At 34.2% G+C, this 21,098-nt stretch overlaps 1 protein-coding gene across 1 annotated transcript in view; it reads left to right on the forward strand.

The window, feature by feature from the left end:
• The first annotated feature begins 2,403 nt into the window (after positions 1–2,403).
• The window catches only part of TMPRSS15 (transmembrane serine protease 15), a 111,749-nt gene continuing 93,054 nt past the window's right edge, over positions 2,404–21,098 (forward strand). The window contains exons 1-6 of the mRNA XM_032406219.1: positions 2,404–2,548; positions 5,541–5,671; positions 5,946–6,013; positions 13,707–13,858; positions 17,120–17,164; positions 18,792–18,827. Coding sequence (XP_032262110.1) covers positions 2,404–2,548; positions 5,541–5,671; positions 5,946–6,013; positions 13,707–13,858; positions 17,120–17,164; positions 18,792–18,827 — 577 coding nt within the window. The remainder of the gene's footprint in view (positions 2,549–5,540; positions 5,672–5,945; positions 6,014–13,706; positions 13,859–17,119; positions 17,165–18,791; positions 18,828–21,098) is intronic.

Below are 21,098 nucleotides of genomic sequence, written 5' to 3' on the forward strand. Positions count from 1 at the left end.
TTTTAAAAAGTCAGTGTTGTTTTTGGCTCAGTTTATTATTATTCTCCTTCCTGGTTTGTTTGTTTTTTAAACTCCTTCAGCTCTCTATCATCAGAAAGACATCTTTCTACATTTTCTTCAAATTTTTTCTATACTTTTTTATGTATATTCAATTCACCTGGAATTTATTTTTGTTTATGGCGTGAGGTAAGGATCTAATTTTATTATCCTGAGAGGGATAACCAGCCAACCCAGCATCACTTATTAGACAACCATCCTTTCCTCACGTATAATTAGCAACACTATCTTTTTTTGATCCATGAAGTTTCCATATCTGAATCAAGTTGTTTGTGGGCTCTTTATTCTATTCCACTGAGATATTTTTCTACTTCTGGACCCATATCACACACTCTTTATTATTATAACTCTGTAATGAGTTTTATTATCTGGTAATTCCATTTTACCATATCAGGCAAATTCCATTTTATTTTAGTAATTTTTTTAATTTTAAGACATTTGATTTATTCTTTTTCATATTGACCTGTTTGTCTTATTTTAGTCTATCCTTCAGAAATTATTGCCTCTTTTAAAGAAAGCTATTCTCCTACTTATTTTAAGTATAATTACTGAAAGCATATAATTTGAGGAAAATGTATAATATGAATGCTGATTTCAGTTCTGAACCTAAGTATATAATTTTTGGTTTTCAATCTTATATTTAATATATTTTTACCCTGCGCTTGGAGCAGAGCATGTGAACTCATTGTGTTCACTTCTCCCTCCCTTATATAATAAAGTCCAAAGAAATATAACAAAGTTCTACTTGATTTTCTGAAAAGCAATTGCATCTGCATCAGCTGTAATGCAGAAAACAGCAATTTTACTTTCAACTTTTTGGCTCCCCAAATTCACAGATCACTCTTCAGGCTCCAACTTTAGTGAAGGGTCTGGCCTATTATTAGAATAATCTCCTAGAATATAAGTAAAATGAACCTGTCCCAACTCCATCAGTAGTATCTCTCACTCCATGCAGATTTTAAAGGGTGTATAACAATATAATTGGTATTAATTCAGTTAAATAAAAAATATAAATGTATTCCATGACATGCACTTAATTATTTATATCCTACTTTTTATCAGCAAGGATTTCAGAGTAGAACATACAATTCTCTTCTTTCAAGAGTAAAGAAGAGGAAAGAAAAGTGGAAGTGATTAATGCTTATTGCAGCCAGTTATAATATGCCACAATTTCAGTGCATTGAAGCCCTCTGATCAAGGACTTCCTTATCTCTGGCCAGTTTCACTTACCATAACAAGAGGCAAACTGGTTTACTTCAGAATAGGTTTGGTTTTATTTATTAATTTTCCATTCTAGATTCATTGCTTATTCAAAACATGGAAGTTCCAATGATAAACTGTTCTTTAACTATCAGAAAACAGTCTTGATTTTCCCATAACGTATAGGTCTACAGTTGACCTGTTCTCTAACCTGTTTTCTTGTTACAATTAGCATGTTTAAAAAGATAAAGTTCAGGACAAGTGAGCAATGTCTTCCCCACCCAGAATACTTCCTTAAAATAGAAACAGTTTTTTTTTTTCCTCTCTCAGCAGCTACTCCATTCACTGGTAACCATACAAGGCTATAAAAAGTAGACATGTGATGCCTTGTTATAGTAGACTTTCCTTTAAGTTAAATCAATACTACCTTACATTGAATGACTTCACATGGGTGATATAACGAAGATTACAAAATCTGTGATTATTTCAATAGGAAATATGTATATGTGTATACACATAAACATATATACACACACACACAGAGGAAGAGGGATGGAGGAAGGGAAGGAGAAGGAGGGTGCGGGAGAGAGAGAGAGACACCTATTAATATATATGTTACCTACAATATATATGTAATATATACCTGTACATAAAAGTTATTTTTATAATGTCTACACCTACATAGAACAGGACAAATGCCTTAATAATGACCTGAGTCAGAAGGTAGAAGGTTGATCTGTTAGAAACTCTCTACAAATATCAAGTACATGTGCCTAATGACTAATTTATTTGCCATGAATTTCACATTTTTCTTAATAGTTCCTGAAATGATAAAGTGTCATTTTTGTTTACAACATGCATTTAATTTCATTCACCTCAACAAATGGTTCAGGTGATTAACATTTATAACTCTGGGCATATCTTTACTCATTAATATCTTCTTAAAGATTAACCACCCTTTTTAAGCTATTTAACATATAGAGACATAATGTTGCTAAACTCATTTACGCTGACTAGTAACACTAGGGTAGACTTATGTGGTTGCTTTACAAATCCTTGACAACTTGAGAGGATTTGATCTCTAGTTGGTTGAGGGGTCTACATTCTTTTACAATTCTTAGATTATCATACTTTCAAAAGCCAAAAATGGTGTCAAAAAGAAGTAAACCTTTAAGGCACCATTCTCTCAGCACCTATGAAGTCCTGTTTGCAGCTCTCTTTGTCTTATTGGTGGCTGTCTGTGCTGGATTATTTGCAGTGTCCTGGCTGGCAATCAAGGAATCAGAAAGAGGTAAGTCCCATGGCTTTGGCTACTGAAGCATCTCCCAGATGAACATGCCCACTCTAATCTCAGTTCTCCCACCAATACATTTTATTCATTGCTATGCTTTCGTGACAAGATATCTATGTTGCATTCAGATGCTTTCTGTGTTCACTTCATAGAATATTGGAAAATTAGCTCATGTATAATTTAGAATTTAATTCAGAATTCAAGCATGAGACTAAGTTTTTAAAATAAAGTGTTAAGTAAGTTTTTAGTTTGAACATATAACAAGGTAGCTTTCATAGCCTGTGGATTCCTTCTGATACAGTTTAAATCATAAACATATTAAAACATTGTTGACTGGTCAAGTCAATAAATAGGCAAGGTTAAAGGAAATATATTGCTTATTTCTGGAGAATAATATTTTCATTTTCTTATTAGTCCAACAATTTTAATTGTAACAATATAAGGGACCTTGGATGTAATTGTAGACTTAGAAAGATCTCAAGCTGCCTGAATAGCAATCTATAATAAATAGAAATGGGGAAAAGTAACTATTATTTAGAGCTAAATTATCTATACGAGCAGCTTTTCAAAGATCTTCAAATGTATTCTCTTGTTACAACAAACCTATGAATTAGTTGTTACAGTTACCCTTGTTTTATTTATTTATATATTTATTATTTATTTATTTATTTTTAAAGATTTATTTATTTATTTCAGAGAGAGAGAGAAAGAGGGGGAATAAAGAGAGCACAAGCAGGACAGGCAAAGGAAGAGGGAGGGAGAGAATCCCAAGGAGACTCTGCTCCCAGAAGAGCCAGAAGCCCGACTCGGGGCTTGATCTCACAACCAGGAGATCATGACCTGAGCTGAAACCAAGGGTCGGACGCTTAACCAACTCTGCCACGCAGGTGCCACATAGTTACCCTCATTTTAGAGGTGAGGAATCAGAGACAAATTTAAGTAACTTTTTTTTTTAAGATTTTGTTTATTTATTTGACAGAGAGAGACACAGCGAGAGAGGGAACACAAGCAGAGGGAGTGGGAGAGGGAGAAGCAGGCTCCCCGCTGAGCAGGGAGCCGGATGCCGGCTTGATCCCAGGACCCTGGGACCATGACCTGAGCCGAAAGCAGATGCTTAATGACTGAGCCACCCAGGTGGCCCTTAAGTAACTTTTTAAATTTGTATCAGTACTTTATAGTTTTATAAAATAATTCCAATACAATCTCATTTAAATACTATAGTTATCTACAAGGGATGTATTTTCAAGAGAAAGAAGATTTGGGGTATTTTATATAGAGGTTTGCTTAGACTTGTAGAAAAGTGGTGCTTTAGACTTACTTAAATTCTGTAAATAACCTAAAGGGTATGTAATCGTTTGAGAGTCCATTGGAATCTTTGATGCTCAGTGAAGGTACAAAAGCTATTTTATAAGTAAAATTAAAGTAAATATTTATAAGTGTTAATATGATTTGATAGTGAACAATGAAATATAAAAAGAGAGTTGAGTTAAATCTCTAATAGAATACCAGAAGACATAAGACATGCTACCTTTCATACACCATTTTATTTTTTATTGAAAATCATTTTAGACTTGCAAAAATTGTAGAGTTCCTATATAACCTTCTCCCAGCTTCCCCTAATGTCAGTGTCTTTTATATCCATAGTACAGTTGTCACAAATGAGAAACTAACATTGGTACAATATTATTAACCAAACCACACACTGTATTCACATTTTACCAGTTTTCTTACTAATGCCCTTTACCTGTGCAGAATCCAAAGCAGATTCCTACACAGGATTTAGTTATCCTGTTCCCTCAGTCTCTTCCAATGCAGGACAGTTCTTCAGTCTTTCCTTGTCTTTCACATTTAAATCTAAATGTAATTTTGAGTATTTAAAAACAAATAAAATGGCATAAATGATAATATTCATCAATTATGCAATGATAGCTGTTTAGACTGAATGCCAGTTTATTGCTTAAAATATTATTTCTAATGTTCCTTCTGGACTGGGAAGTTTGGCATCAATCTATGACAGATCCTGGGTTCTAAATTGTGTCAAACCTATGTCCAAATTCCAAATCTGTCACTTATTAACTTTATCACCTCAGCTCATAATGAATCTTAGCTCCAATTTCCCCATCTGGGAAAAGGAGAAATAACATCTTCTCATACCATAGCATGGGAATTATGTATCGTTATTAATACATTTACAAATGATTTCATCATTGTGTCTCAGTTGAAGAGTCTCATTTTAAATTTAAATATATATCAAAAAAGATATTCTGAGAAAGGGATTATGCGAGACTGGATGGCACATTTTATTACCCAAGTTTATATTCAATTTGTTACCTTTTCCCTTACGTTTTCTTATATTGAGATAATATACTTTCTGTAGCATTCTCAATAACTTCTCCAATAACAACGGTCACCATCTAAAGGCAAAAGGTCGTACATGCCAACTTTATCATTATTAGAATAAAAGAAGTAGTTTCAAGTCTATGTTTCAAAGTAACACACACGCTGAAACCTTCACAGCAATGCACGTGTAGAAAACCAACAGTGTCCCTGGATGCTAGGTGTTCAAGAAGTATGTGAAAGCAGCTACAGAACTTTTAAAAACTTTTAATGGTCCATTTCTCACCATGAATCCCTGAATCAGTTCCCAAAATTGGTGAAAGTTTATCCCTTATCTTCCAACAGGAATTTCAGTAGTAAAAACAACAACAACAACAACACTTGGAAGCTTAGACTGTGGGTTAGATTTCAAAGAAAAGGAAAAAAATAGTAGGATAAAGAAAGTTATTTTTAATCCTGTAAAACAACCACATGACCTCACACACACACAAAATGCACCTAATGATGGAACATGATGTCTGCAAAGTAAAAGCAGGAACTACCACACCAACACATGGAGCAAGAACATTACTTCTGAGTATCAACTGGAATGTGCATATTCTCTCTTCTTCATAACTCACATTTCTAGTGTTTTATTTCTTATTAATTCATTTAGATGCAGCATTTGGAGAAAGTCACAAAACCAGAGGGACATTGAAAATAACATCTGGAGCAACATATAATCCTAATTTGCAAGACAAACTCTCAGTGGATTTCAAAATTCTTGCTTTTGACCTTCAGCAAATGGTAGGAGACTGTCTTTTTTCAGCTGATTTAAAATTTTAAAACATAGTTTCACTAACTACTTGCCAGAAGATACGTAGATCCCATTTTCTTACTTTGAGAAAATTAGTAAATAAATGTAATATGCCCAGGATGCTTAAATGTATGAGACCCATCACCACAGAGAAGGAAATTGTCTAATCCAATTCGAAGCAGAACAGAAAGATCAGTTTGTTTAAAGTGTTCAACAAGTTTGTCTTAAATATAATATGCTTTTTTAAAACTTTAATTTTTTTAGATGGATGAGATCTTTCAATCAAGTAACCTGAAAAATGAATACAAAAACTCAAGAATTTTACAATTTGAGTGAGTATAGCTCAAAATTTTTCTATTGATAGAAAGAACACAGAATCACAAAATAGTGATTTTTTGCTAATATTTACTAATATTTGCTATTATAGAGTCCCACGGTTAGGAGAAAAGGGAAGATTTAAAATTTTCAACATTTTTTTAAGGAGAGAAAAAGAGAAGTGGCACAGCATAAACTTTCATACTAGTAGCAAATAATTACTCTGGGTAATTTATCTTATGTTAAATGTTTCTCTCTCCTAAGTAAAATCTTGCAGAGACATATGGAGGGGGCTGAGGTTGAACGTATGCAGATGCAGATAGAGTGTTTGATTTGCTCTGAACACGTGGAAGATGTTCACTTATTACATTCCATTTACACCGTAAGTCACTGGAAAGAGGACATGTGTTCAGTGTTGTCCCCAGGAAGCAGAAGATGACAATGCTAAGTCACTACCTATAAAATGTGAATATTCATGAATTTTACTTTTATCAATTTGTCATTTAATACACACACATCATCGATCGTGTACTCATGTTCCTAGACGTCCATGGCAAGCTGTACATACTGTTTGTGTCATGAGAATGCAGGAGAGGAAATATTTTAAATGATGTCATCTAGCCCTTGCTTGCCTGCCTGAGGCTGGAATGCCCACAGCCTCGGTAGGAAATTCATTGTCATCCAACAAAAGAAAGGGATTCATACAGCTTAAAATGGATTCCCTCATACAAGGATATCTGATAAAAATTAGGAATCCATTTTCAACGTTTCTGTGAGCATCATTGTCACTGATGTGTTTTATTTGTTTCTAACTTCAGTTGCTGGAAAATTATTTCTTATTTTCAACCATGTCTATTTCTTTGGCCCTGACCCACTGATCCTGGTTGTAGGTCTTATTTTTTTACAGAATAAATGCATCTCTATCTTAAATGCTACATCAATTCTTCTTTCTGAACCAGAAATGGCATCCCTTCTCTCCTCTCATTAGGTAGTCTTGTCTCATGCCTCTCAGACTGTGTCTTGCATCTTTCGCAAAACCTTCCACCACCCGCCTTTCCAACCCCAGGGACTCTTGAATAGGTAACACTCCTATGCTTCAGTTGAATCAGTTTAGATTTTTTTAATTAAAATTCTATTCTAACAGAAAGTTAACACCCTAGTAAGAGTATACTTATTGTTATATCTGTAGGACGAGTTAAAGAAAACATGTAGCACTTAACATAGTACTCAATATATCAACAAGATTTGTCAAGGATAAGGATTGTTTATTTTCTAGAACTTTATATAAAGAACACATACACTGAGACAGACATTAACTAGGTTTCTGGAAATACAGATATCAAAGACATATTCTTTGCTCCGAGGGAGCTCATAGTCTAACAAGAGAGACAAACTGATGATTATACTATCGTATGACGATTGCTACCTTATATGCAGGTACAAGATGCTGAGGTGAGCAGGTCAGGGACAAACCTAACTGGGGCTAGAGTGTCAGGTAAGCATCCCTAAAGGAGGTGACCTGGACTGGTTTTTAATGGCTTGTAAGGATGGATTGTAAAGATGGATGCAATGTGTAGTAAGGGAGAAACATATTAATGATATTTTCTAGCTATCAGTGAGTGCCCACCAAGATGTTGAGACATCAGGAGGGTGTGGAATGTAAGCCTAGGAGTCTGACATTTAACCTTTTACAAATGGAAGCCATAAGGGACTCTAGGTCATTGGAGAAATGCAATGAGTCTAACTACCCAGAAAGGCTGATCTCCTACCTCAGATCACAAACAGCTGAGTCAGACGGCCTGGCAACGAAGATACTGGGTACCTGTTCTTGACAAGAGTACAGACATTAGTAAAAGAATCCTCAGTTCTTAGTGGCCAAATTGGGGAAGGAAGGTCAAGTCAAAGGCAGAGATCATGTTTAGAAAAACAGTGACGAGGTCAAATGAGGATTATTTCATGAGGAGAAGAAAACTCAGGGCCTTGCCATTTCTTGTTGGCACAAAACTAATCCTATCAGTGGAAGTCACAATGAAAACAACAACAAAAAGATGATGGATCTCCCTCTCTCTCATTCTCTTTCTTTCTTTCTTTTATTTTTCTTCTTTCTGATCTATTTATCTACTTATATTTATCATTCTTTATCTCACTGAATATTCATGATATCTTGGTCCCCATGGCCAGACAGCCCTATACTCACCTACTGTCTTCATTCCTGTCTACTGTACAGAGACTTCTACTCTTGTTTGCCAGGGCTTATTGTCTCTGAAAATCTCTTTCATTGGCTCAATATCAGGACTGGAAGGAGACATGTGGACTCTTAGGAAAGGTTTTTGTTTGTATACTTGCTTGTTTTTGTTTGTTTTTTGTTGTTGTTTTTTGTCTTTCTCAAAAGGCTATTTTTAATATATTTATTCAATATTCTGTGAGGATAAAAACACGCATACAAGACTTTTTTTGCCACTTTAAGCAATACGTCTATTTTGGAGTGTGTGGATCCAGTTACCCTTTTTCAGTTTTGTAGAGGATTGAGTGTGGAGCTCTGTGTTAAAGCATTAACTCAAGGGTGCCTGACTGGCTCAGTCATTAAGGGTCTGCCTTTGGCTCAGGTTATGATCTTGGGGCCCTGGGATGGAGCCCCACATCGAGCTCTCCCACTCCCCCTGCTTGTGTTCCCTCTCTTGCTGTGTCTCTCTCTGTCCAATAAATAAATAAATCTTTAAAATAAAAAATAAAGCATTAATTCAGATTTTTCAAAGGTTTTAGATTTCTTAAGAAGAGATATCCCAGGGACTTGCCTCTCCTTATATCGGGTTCTGCCCAGTGAAATCCATACAAAGCAGAGTCTATTGCAGAGTTTATTAGGATAGTTTTGCTAATGGAACTCTTCATATCCACATGTTTACAACATGCTGGATAATTTTATTTTCACTAGATTGGGAAAAATTGCTGAATATAGACTTTTATATATTGTCTTGGTGGGTTATCAAAACCCCAGCATTTTTTTTTGATATTTAATAAGTGCTCTTTTATTTCTCTAGATGGTAAAAATCACTATATTGGAAACTGTAAATTATTCGAGCTGAGGAATTATATCTTTCTCCTCCTTTATAGCTACCTAAAAGACCAATGTAGTAGCTAAACCTTGATATATATTTTATAATGATTTACAAATAATACACTTTATCAGTGTGGAGATACTCATACCCAGTTGTAGCTGGACTACTTTTAAATCAGAAGTGAGTTTTTGAAAGATGCAATGCAAAGGAATTTCATGAAAATGTCTGTAAGATAAATTATAGGTCTCAGCTCTCTGGGAGACTGAGAAGAGAAAAGTAGGAAAAGAAACTCAGAAGCAGGAAAGAAAGCAACAAGCAAACATTTAGGTTTACTTTAAATAATCATTCATAAAATGACATAATCAGAATAAAGTGGCAGACTCCTAATTAGCTTTACAGATTATTTTAAACTCCAATTGATAAAATCAGACAACAGAAATAACTGAGTTCTCAACTAACTACCACACCAACTGTGAAAAATACATCTAAAAATCCTTTAAAATACCTATTTTCCTTTTGGTTATTGATTTCAATTCACCTCACACTATATTCATGGGTATATGGTCAAATGAGAGCAGTCAGAAAACTAAACTGAGTCATCAAGGTATCCTTTCTTCCTTTTAAAAATATTATTTAATATCAGCCCCCAGATTGTGTGTTAAATTGTGTGCATGTGTGTATGCACGTGTGTGCGTGTGTGTGTGTGTGTGTGTGTGTGGCCACCTGCAAGTTTGCTCTCCTCTGGGAACACTGTTATGCTGCTTTGTGGAAAGTGCTTTGACTCAGAGAGCATTTAGCAGTTGATTCTTTTAATAAAGTGCTGTTTACCCTTTGCAGCAATATGCAGCTTATTTTGCCCTTTGAGCACAGATGAGTCACAAAGTTAGGAAAGGAAAGACTTTTGTTTACTCAGCAACCCTGGAGGTTATCAATATCATTAAGAAAATAAGAGATAAGAAACGTTTTGATTTATTACACACAAACTCTGTGCAATGATAGAATTTATCTGCTTTAAGAAAAAAAAACAGATATTCCACTGAAATAAGTGCTTTGAAATGAAAATAGCCATTGTTAGGTGGTGGTTGTTGTTTTCTTAAGGGAAGAATTCCCATTTACCTTAATAAATAAAATCAATCTCACAGCAGTGATCAAGATCAGTATCTAACTAATCAAATAACTTTAGCTTTCTCATTAGGTGAAACACAAATGTTTATTATGGTTTTCCTGATTTCTACATATATGTCTCTTGTCTCAACACTAACAGTGAATGAGAAATTTTAAAAAATAAAACTGTATGTGATATATGTTAACTAACTGAAATTAAAATAAATTAAATTAACTGAAAAAATTAAAATATTTTTAAAAAATTAAAATAACAAAAAAAAGAAGTAATTTGTAAAAATAAACAAATAAAACTGTGTGGATATAGAATATGAAATTCTTGTCTTTCCAAAGTATAAATAATTAAAAGCAACGTATAATTTACAACTAAGAAGATACATCTTTTATACAAAATGTCTTATGCCTGAGAATGCACTAGTCCAGTTACTTTCAATTCAGCGAAGGAAAATTCCAGACTTGTAATATCTCTACCAAAAATGCCTTACCTCTTCACCCCCTAACTCAAATAAAATAAAGACAAGTGTTCAGTCAAAAATTACGTAAAGAAATAACTGAGGGGCACCTGGGTGGCTCAGTCAGTTAAGTGGCCAACTCTATTTTAGCTCAGGTCATGATCTCAGGGTCTGGGATGGAGCCTCTGTAGGGCTCTGTGCTCAGTGGGGAATCTCTTGAGGATTTCTCTCCCTCTCCCTCTGCCCCTACTGCTGCTTGCACACACACACACTCTCTCAAATAAATAAATCTTTTAAAAAAGAAAAAGAAAGAACTGATGTTTTATCAGAATTAAAACTATCTACTGTGCAACCAAGGATAAGGTAAAATGTAGATATGAATACAGAGAAATGTATTTAATTTTGTCCATAATTAATACTGCGGATTTAACTATTTGGGGGCAAAGGGCCGTTAAGGAGACATAATTAAAAGAAGAGGGAAGAGGAGAAGAGGGGAGGGATGGGGTGAGAGGGAAGTAGGAGAGGGGGAAGAGTGTCAGAGAGGAGAAAGGAGAGAGGCAGAGGGAGAAAGAGAGGAAAAGAAAAGAGGAGATTCTATCTTTCAAAATTATGGAGGGAAAAAATATCTATTCCTTCCTCCCCCAAAACCCAACTTGCTATTTTCTCTATCTATTTTGGATATAAAAATCTGGTAGCACTGCAAGATAAAAACCTGGACCTGCATCTAGGTAAATGTGTTGTATTGTCTTTCCTCTTGACAAATAGTTCCCATGGTGTTGATAGTGTCGGTTGAGGCTATGGGAATGAGAACTATGTAAAAACGCATCTAGAAAACAGAGGCTCTGGATTTCATTCCTATCTCTGATAGCAATAAGCTGTATAACTCTGGGCAAAGTTACCTACGTTAGTCTGAGCCTCAATCTCCTTATTGCTAAAATAACAATGTTGGCCAATATCATATAGTACAAAAAAATAGAGTAATCTCCCTTTCCTGGAACTTCTCTTTAAGTAAATATGGAATAAAGCTTGGGAGTTGTATGCCACTCAGGATTTTTAAAACCGCAATTAACAGAACACATGACTAAAAATACCACAACCAACAAATGCTTATCACCTGACATCACAAGAAAGCAAGAGGTTTCAGCAGAGATTAATTCAATGGTACAATGACAATCACATAATCAGGAATTTAGGTGCTTTCCTTCTTTCACTATGCCATCTTTAGCTTGTCAACCACAGCTCGTCTCATGGTCCCAAGGTGGAAGTGGCAGATCTGGCAATCGTATGTAAATATAATAATGTTCAACAAAAAAGAAGAATAGTCTACTATGAGCCTTTCTCAGTTAGATATGGACAAACTTTCCTGAGTTTCTCATCAGTGTCCCTTCAGATTCCATTCATCAAGTCTCAGTCATATGCCCATGAATAAAACTGTCATTGACATAAGGAATGGTTGGAGAAGACATCCCTGAGAAAATGGACAGTTATTCTCAAATAAAATTAGGGATCAGCCAGCATGGAAAAATTAATGAAGGTGGAAGAGTAGATTAAAAAAAAAATGTGTGACAACATGTATCATTATTAAAGACAGCAAGTGGTTCCATGTATGGTTAAGTTTGGGGAACCCTGAACTAAACAGTTACTAAGGAACCTTCTCGTTTATAAGATTTGGTTACTATGATTTAAGCAAAGTTAAACATTCTAACTTTTTACACTAATCTATTTAATAGAAGGGAAATGTGAAATTGTTTTATCAGGATAAGCCAGTTCATTTCAAAAATGAAAACCCAGCTATGTAGAAAGGAATCACTTCTGCTAAACTATGAACCTGTATAGTGGCACTGACTTTAAGGAGGCTTATCGTACCTAGAGGAGATGCTGATTTACTATGATCTTCAAGGAATGTTTTGATCCTATATATAGTCCCGGAGGAAAAAAAAAATATTCTAAGCTCTACCAAGATAGGGTATGAACAAACAAATAAAGAGCGCTTTTAGAGTTGATGAAGTCCTTGGAGAATCTCATTAACTAACAGAGATACGAGATAGATACCACAAGGATATGAGTGTAACCGCCCAAATTTCAAAACCAGCAAACATACAAGACACAATTTGATTCTCCCTAGTCTTCCTCTTTAGGATCCAAGTATGCTCTGAGTACCCCCCAGCTTTCTGAAGGGCACACCATGAAGATCAGGGTTAAAGTTTGTTTCCCAAGTGGTTTTACCCTAAAAGAATACCGTAAGCCAAGCAGAAGTGTAGGCAGGAGAGCAAAAGTCTTCCAAGTATCCCTTTTGGGCCAAAAAAAATTGTTCATTTTTTATGTTTCTTTAAACTGTAAACAAATCACCAATGAAGAAAACTTTTTAAATGTATGTTTCAAAACAGGGGGCAAATAAAAAGGAATATGATTTGGGCCATATTACTGAATTCTAATGTTATGGTCAGGAATAATGTGGGCAAAATAATCCCAACTCTTGACCATGAAACTGACTGAATAGCCCCCAAATCCCAAGTGTCTCTGTCTTCTTTCTATCCCTTAAAATCAAGGCATATTTTGATATTTTATATTAAGAATAAAGAAGAAAAAGTAGATACAGATTCATTGCTATAAACTTATATCAGACCTTTATAAACTATATAGAAAACTTTTCTGAATCAGTGAAACTCTCTTAGACTTCTCCCTACTTAAAAATAATCTGTGAAAAATTACAAATGCACACTTTTCTTTCCTTAAAACAGTAAATTATGAGTAAACATCATGATACCATGTGACTGTGTTTAATTTGACACAGGGAACCCTGGGGAATAACATGGCCTGAGGATTAGGGTCCTAATGCAGAAAACTCAAGATTCCAATTCTGGATATGTCTGTGTTCTTAGAGAAACACTTAGTCTTTCAATTTCCTTTTCTTCCACCTGTAAAATAAAGATAGTATTTGACATAACCTACCAAGTTTTACTACATAGGTGTAATAAAGTGATAACTATAGAGAATTTCAAAGACATGTTACATGAATTAAGCACAAATCATTTGATGAAGTCTGACTTTTTCCTCTTATATCATCTTTTGCGTTGCAGAAATGGCAGCATTTTAGTTGTATTTGACCTTTTCTTTGCCCAGTGGGTGTCAGATGAAAATGTAAAAGAAGAACTGATTCAAGGCATTGAAGCAAATAAATCCAGCCAACTGGTCACTCTCCATATTGATTTGAACAGCATTGATATCACAGGTATCTCTGAACATTATTTGATTTCTTTGAATCATTAAGCTATGAAATTAAAATTCTAGCTATATACCAGGGAAGCAGTGGGATCGCCTTGACTTTAGGAACATGTCTTATTGCCTGAGGTAGCCACATTTACATGAGAAATGCGAAATACGAAGAAACCATATTTGAAGGAATATATCAGTCAGGAAAAGTTTGTAAAGTATCAAAAAAGGTTCTGAAAATATTGGCATACATAAATGCTTGTGGGTCTCATCACATTCTTGGTGTTTGTCAAGCACACCCTGACTTTGCAGGAACCCTCCAACAGTGAGGGACACTCATTACTTTCTGATAGAGTCATAGACATTATTAAATTACAAAGTCAAATGTCAAGCCCACTCTCTAATTAGGAACTTAAAAGAAGGAGAGGGAAAAATAGAGAGGTCAATGAGTTTGATTCATCCCAGATACTTATTAATAAAAAATAAAACTTCATTTTTAAAATAAGCAATTTTATTTTTTTTATTTTTTTCTATTTGTTATTTTTTATTGTTATGTTAATCACCATACATTACATCATTAGTTTTTGATGTAGTGTTCCACGATTCATTGTTTGTGCATAACACCCAGTGCTCCATGCAGAACATGCCCTCTTTAATACCCATCACCAGGCTAACCCATCCTCCCACCCCCCTCCCCTCTAGAACCCTCAGTTTGTTTCTCAGAGTCCATAGTCTCTCATGGATCGTCTCCCCCTCTGATTTTCCCCCCTTCATTTTTCCCCTCCTACTATCTTCTTTTTTTTTTTCTTAACATGTACCTCTGAAACAAATAATGCAATATATGTTAAAATAAGCAATTTTAAAATAAGAATCAATCAAAGGGAAAGAGAGATAAGGCATCAATAATAATAGTCTATCAATACTTAGGTTGTTCTAAATATTCCATTCTAGTTATCCTCCATTCAATTCAATTCAACAAACATTTACATTATGTCTTCATTTTGGTTGAGAACAATACTACTGATTTGCCAGGCCCATCATTCCTTATCTGTAAACCTTGGAGCCAAGTATGTTTTGGAATTTAGAAATTTTTGGACTTCAGAAAGTAAATCAATATATAAATATCCACATCAAGTGGAATAAAGGCAAACTTTAAATAGCCTAACACCAGTTTAAGCAGTTTTGGCTTTAATTATTTTATTATTATTATTATTATAACTACTACAGAATGAGATCAGTCAGTATAGGTTTGTCTCTAAATCAAATGTATAAAAACATGCTGAAATTTTTTGTTTTGTTTTTGATTTAGTGATAGTAGATCTGAAGTTGCAGACCTCGAGTTGCTTTTCCTTACAGTATTGGTTCATCAAGCACAGTGTTCTCTTTCATTGAGTCTCTTGTTGCACCTGTTTAGTGAGAAGGCAACTGATGCTCTTAAGAGCCTCCTCTAGTGATGGCTTTGTTCCCTCCGGCACAACTGCTGGAGTAGAGAATGTTTGGGATCTTTGTCTGATTCAGATGAGCTAAAAACTACTACTCTAAATTAGAATAGGTGCTTTACTTATCGACACGTTTAATCCTTATGTTAATCTTATTACATGGTGTATTTACTGCCCCTCCCCCAATTTTAGAGATGAGAAGACCAAAGCACAGATAATGTTGATAAATAGCCTTAAATCACACAGTTATTTAGAGTTCAATGGAAGATTCTGACCCATATGGTCTAACCCTAATGTCTGTGCCCTTATCCATTGCACTCGTTTGTTTACAATGGTTTTATCTCTGAACAGCCTTGATGGGTACTTTCTCCATAGTCATTTTCTTCCAGAAACTTGGTTTCTTACTATCTTTAGTTGGATATGCATCAGTTTCTAGAGGTCTTTAATGGCAAATGAATTAACAGGTATGCTGAAACTTATTTTCATGACTCCCTACAGTTGGGCTATTTGGGGGTGGCCTTAAAAAATATTTATTTATTCAATAAAAGCATAACCTTGAGTTAACTTAGAATAAATATCATGGATGCAGTAAACCATATCACAACATCAACTCAGGAATATGCTCCACACGTTGAGGTTACATTTAATTTCTTGAACTATGTTAAGACATATTCATAAACATGATACCAAGATTTATTTTAGATATTGAAGTTTAATACTTACTTGTCTCATGTGAATTTTTTAATTTATTACATTTAAAATTGGATGAAATTTTCATGAATACCATGGATTTTTATATAGCTCACAGCCAAATCAAATATAATAAAAAATAAAATATTAAAATCTTTATAAAAAAATCTTATAAACCTTATTTTATTATCTTTTTTATCAATAATCTACCATATATTATTTATGAAGCTACTATAGATCCTGTAGGAATAAGACAATGCAGAAATTAAGAAATACTGAAGCAAACAACCTAGTTAGTAGAAGACACTATAACTCTTCACATACTTATCATAAATACAATTTTGAATAAAAACAAATTGACTAGATGAGGGTTTTTCATAAGGTATGCTTTGGTTTCCTTTATACCTACATAGTTGTCATTATATTTTTAAAACTATTAAATATTTTAAAGGGTGAGGAAAACAGTTAATTTTTACCTTTTATAGGAAAAGCAATTCATATTTAAACAGGACTTGAGGGGTGTCTGGGTGGCTCAGATGGTTAAGCATCTGCCTTCAGCTCAGGTCATGATCCCAGGGTCCTGGGATCGAGCCCCACATCAGGCTCCTGGCTCAGCAGGGAGCCTGCTTCTCCCTCTCCCTCTGCCTCTCTCCCTGCTCATGCTCTCTCTCTCTCTCTCTATCTCTCTGTGTCTCAAGTGAATAAATTTTAAAAAAATCTTAAAAAATAAAAAATAAAAAAAAATAAACAGGACTTGATTCTCAGTAGCTATTATTATGTGCGAGATTATTTTGACATCTTCCATATATTTCAGGTCAAAACCATTGGTTCTAAGTTTAACATGATCTGGTGTGCAATGTTATATTAGATGTCTTAAATATAAATTACTATGATGAATAGGTATCTTTCTTAAATGAGCAAATAAGCAAACTTTTTGCATAGGTAAATTTTATAAAGAGAACATAGAGATTCTGGAAATTCATCAAATGTATTGCAATCAAGTAATGATAGAAACATCCAGCATGAGTTAGGATAAAATGGGAACTCTAAAAGATCAGATGCCCTTTGAATGATATTAAAACTGCACTCACTATTTTGCAATATTTTTATATTATAATCCCAAACTTCAAATCAACTTTACTTTATTCCAGCACCTTTGGAGAATTTCTCTACAGTAAGTCCTGCAACAACTTCAGGTCAGTACTTACGGCATTTTTAAAAATATAACTTGGTGATCATCAAACTCCATGACATTAGAAAAGGATTATTTTTCATAGCCCTGAGACATTTATTCTTCATATTAACATGTAAGAAGTTTACATTTGGTTAAGAGCAATGTAGTTCATAATCTTGCAGATTTTGTAATGCCTAAGTTATACATGCCAAGGACATACATTTCCAATTTCAACGTTCCTTTCATATTTTAAACTCTATATACATTCGTATACATGAATGGTGTGTGTGAGTATATGTGTGGGTGTATAACATCCTAAAATGTGGCTCTAATCCTTAAGCCTTCGAGATGAATCCATAACATTTGTAAGGTCACTAGGAATAAAAAAAAAAAAAGTTTAAAGGATAATCAAATGATGACTTGCAGAACATATTGCCTTCTTGAGAAAGGAGAATCCAAAACTTAATGTGAACTTTGCTTTATTCCAGCATTTCGTTATCCCATCTTTCTAACTACAACTGGTTATTACTGCTCATAAAATTTATTTTTTTTGTTTTTTTATTATGTTATGTTAGTCACCATACATTACATCATTAGTTTTTGATGTAGTGTTCCATGATTCATTGTTTGCATATAACACCCAGTGCTCTATGCAGAACGTGCCCTCTTTAATACCCATCACCAGGCTATAAAATTTAGACCTTCACTTTGTCTCACCAAGATCACACCACTATCAAAAGAGTTTGTTTTGAGAAATTATCAAAAATTCTAAAATTAACCTAACCTATCTCAAAGTGTAAAATTATTATGTTGTAGAAAAATAATTTAAATTGAAGTCGGGAGCCCTAAACATTAATCCTGGCTCTGCCAACTTCCAGAAACACTGGGCACATCTCTTTACTCCTCTGAAAATCTGCTTTCCATAAATTGCAAATAATAAAATTTTTCTGAATATTTCAAAGTCATTCCAAATATCAAATGTATACATAAATGATTTCTAAAAGTATAAAGATATTACTTTTGGTACTATCTATTATCAAGAGCATTTTTATAATATTGGAAAGATCTACATTTTTTTAAAGTATCTACTTGGGCCAGGTACTACATTTTAGCAGCATTGCCTCATTTAATTTTCAGAATGATCCTGTAGAGATGTAATATTTTTTCCACTTAAAAAGAAATAAGTAGTAAGCAGTGTGCCCAGAGTCACACAGCTATTAAGTGTCAAACTTAGGAATTAAAAGGAATTCCTTTGGACTCCAAAGCCCGTGGTCTAAGCATATCCCAAGCTTCTGTTTCAAATAACATCAGATTAACCTAGAACATTTAAGTCCACAACCATTAAGAAATTAATGAATCCTCATGTTTAGTTGTTGATCATTGAATAACATCATCTTCTCTACTTAAAAAACAGAAGATGACTTAAAATCTAAAAACCTCTGCTCTACAATTCTAAAAATCAGTGAAAACATAAAAGATTTATTCTTAGATCCAGATACAAATGACATATCCTTAAGCTAATAGATAATCATAATTTACAGTAACTTTAAAAACTCTCAGTTAAATATTAAACAGAGAAAATATACAATAAAGTTCTGATAATCAGTTTAAAAAGGTAGAAATTATCTTAATGCCATTTATTTTTACAGGCAAGCTAACAACCAGCAGTCCTCTGTCAACTTCAGGTCAGTATTAATAATTTTATTTATACCTTTTTAAAAGTTTTCACTTATGTTTTATTTTAGGCTCTTAAGAATTCTCTGCTAACACAGCAGTTAAGATCACTCCTATTTTTAGGATAAGAAAATTGGAGCATAAAAGTTTGCAGCTTAAGCCTAATATTTCACCAAAAGTGAGCAATGTATTTAAGGCTAATGCCTGGATTAGCTGACCTCACTCCATTCCTCTGTTAGAACCCTGGTTATTATCTTTTGCTAAGAATGCCACCAATAGGATCAAAATGTTTGCCAGAAGGGATGTAGGTTTCATCAGATGTGAAGGGTTTTTTTTTCTTTGATTATTCGGTTGGCATACAAGGTAGAAATGCTTGTTCTCTCACGATATGAGTAGCCAAACCGGCACCGAAATAGGCTTGAATTCATTCATTCAACAAGTTTTCATTAAGTGGCTACTCTGTGCTAAATCCCAAAACATAACTTTGATGTGTCAATTTCTCTGGATTCCTACTTATTGTCTACTGTGCTTTTGTCTATCTGCTTGTCAACTAAATTGCCTTTTCTGGTCCTAACTTAATCTTCATGTTGAATGGCCTGGGTGTGTCCCTCATCTCTTCAGATAAACTCCATAAAGGTAATATTGTATAGATCTTCAGCTCCTAAATTAATGCTGCCATTTTTATGTTATTAGAATCCATATCAAATGTAATATGCATACAAGGAAAGAACATTTGTAAAACTATAAATGCCTTTCTCTGTAAGACTTAATAATTCTTGAATAAAATGGTTGGCGTGATGTTTGAAACCAAAGGGATAAGTAAATCATTAATCAAAATCCTTTATGAACCAATAAAGCCTACCTGGAGTTGTGTTCAGGTGTTAACCCATACAGCAATCCAGCATACTGAAAAATAAAACTGTTCTTGATCACACAGTCTCCTCTCCAATGTGGAAAAATTACTTACAGCATTTAAAACCACCTTTGAACACACTTTCAAAAAAAAATGCTTTTCGGATTGATAATGGCTAGTTCCTCCAGTCTAAAAATAAGCTGAAAAAGTAATTTTAACATATTTTGAGAAATACCATTCTCAAACTTTGAAAGTCAGCAACAAATATCCAAATTAGTGCCTGTTTTCTATGTGTCTATTGATTCCTCGAGTGATTCACACAAACCACAGTACTGAAGACATCTCAAGTGTATAAAATGTCCTAAGAAAAATATGTGGAATGATTTAGAGGGGGAAAAAAATCAGTGTGAAAGCAAGAAAGTCTTAGACTTAAAAAGTCAGTGTTTCTCCCTTACTATCCTGAGTACAAACTTGTTAAAAATGTAAGAAGTGGCTGAACTTTATGCCAGTTTCCTCTGGCCAAAGGAGATGGTGAATGGGGGGCAAAGAGCATGAGAGTGGTAGTTCACCCATACTTTGCTCTCATGGGAAATGAAACAAAAATCTCCTTTCCTACATGTAAGCTACAGGAATGGGATCAGTACACAGTTAGCCCTATCTTTCACACTTCAGGCATTTGATATGTCAGTTGAAGACCAAAAAACAACATACAATTCTCTATCATTGAAAAAGCATAGGCAAATCCGTCATTAACTAATTCCACCAATGACTCTCTATGTGGTGTTGGCAAGCTACCTCGTCTTTTTTAACTTTGGATTAAATTACATATCTTAAGAGAGCGATCATGAGAATTAAAAGAGAGATAATAGAGAGACCACTGTACTCTCTCAATTCATCACTAGCACAAAGTTAGATTCCTTCTTCCTTCTCCCTTCTGACTTAGAAAAAAAAAAAAAGGCAGTTGGATGCCTTTTTTAGAAATATTTCAAAAACGGAACTAAGGTTAAAACAAGATAATTGTGCTTAGTGATGCTCATTTAAATCTGATCATTTGTTTAACCAAAAACACTCCATTTTGGAAGCTTTCTTTTTATTGGAGACTGCCTTGAGTTACCTTAATCAATCCTCAAAGAATTATAATAAGGTGAGGAAGTGGAAACATCTCATATTTCCTCTTTTACTGGATCCACGAGTCCCCAGGCATCCTTCCCATTTTTCCCTTTCCTACAGCGAGATACTATAGATTTATAGAGGGGAACAAGGCAATTAAACGTGAAAACCACAGTTTCCAAGCAGTAATTTATTATGAATATGCCTCTCAGGGATGTTAAGTTTATTCTCATCTTTATATGCCTGGAAGACAGAGTTTGAGAAAAATCAACAAATGCATGCATCATATACCTGGCCTTAGTACTATTATAAATTCTGC

This window comes from Phoca vitulina, unplaced genomic scaffold, assembly GCF_004348235.1.
Source record: "Phoca vitulina isolate PV1807 unplaced genomic scaffold, GSC_HSeal_1.0 scaffold8, whole genome shotgun sequence".
Taxonomy (NCBI): domain Eukaryota; kingdom Metazoa; phylum Chordata; class Mammalia; order Carnivora; family Phocidae; genus Phoca; species Phoca vitulina.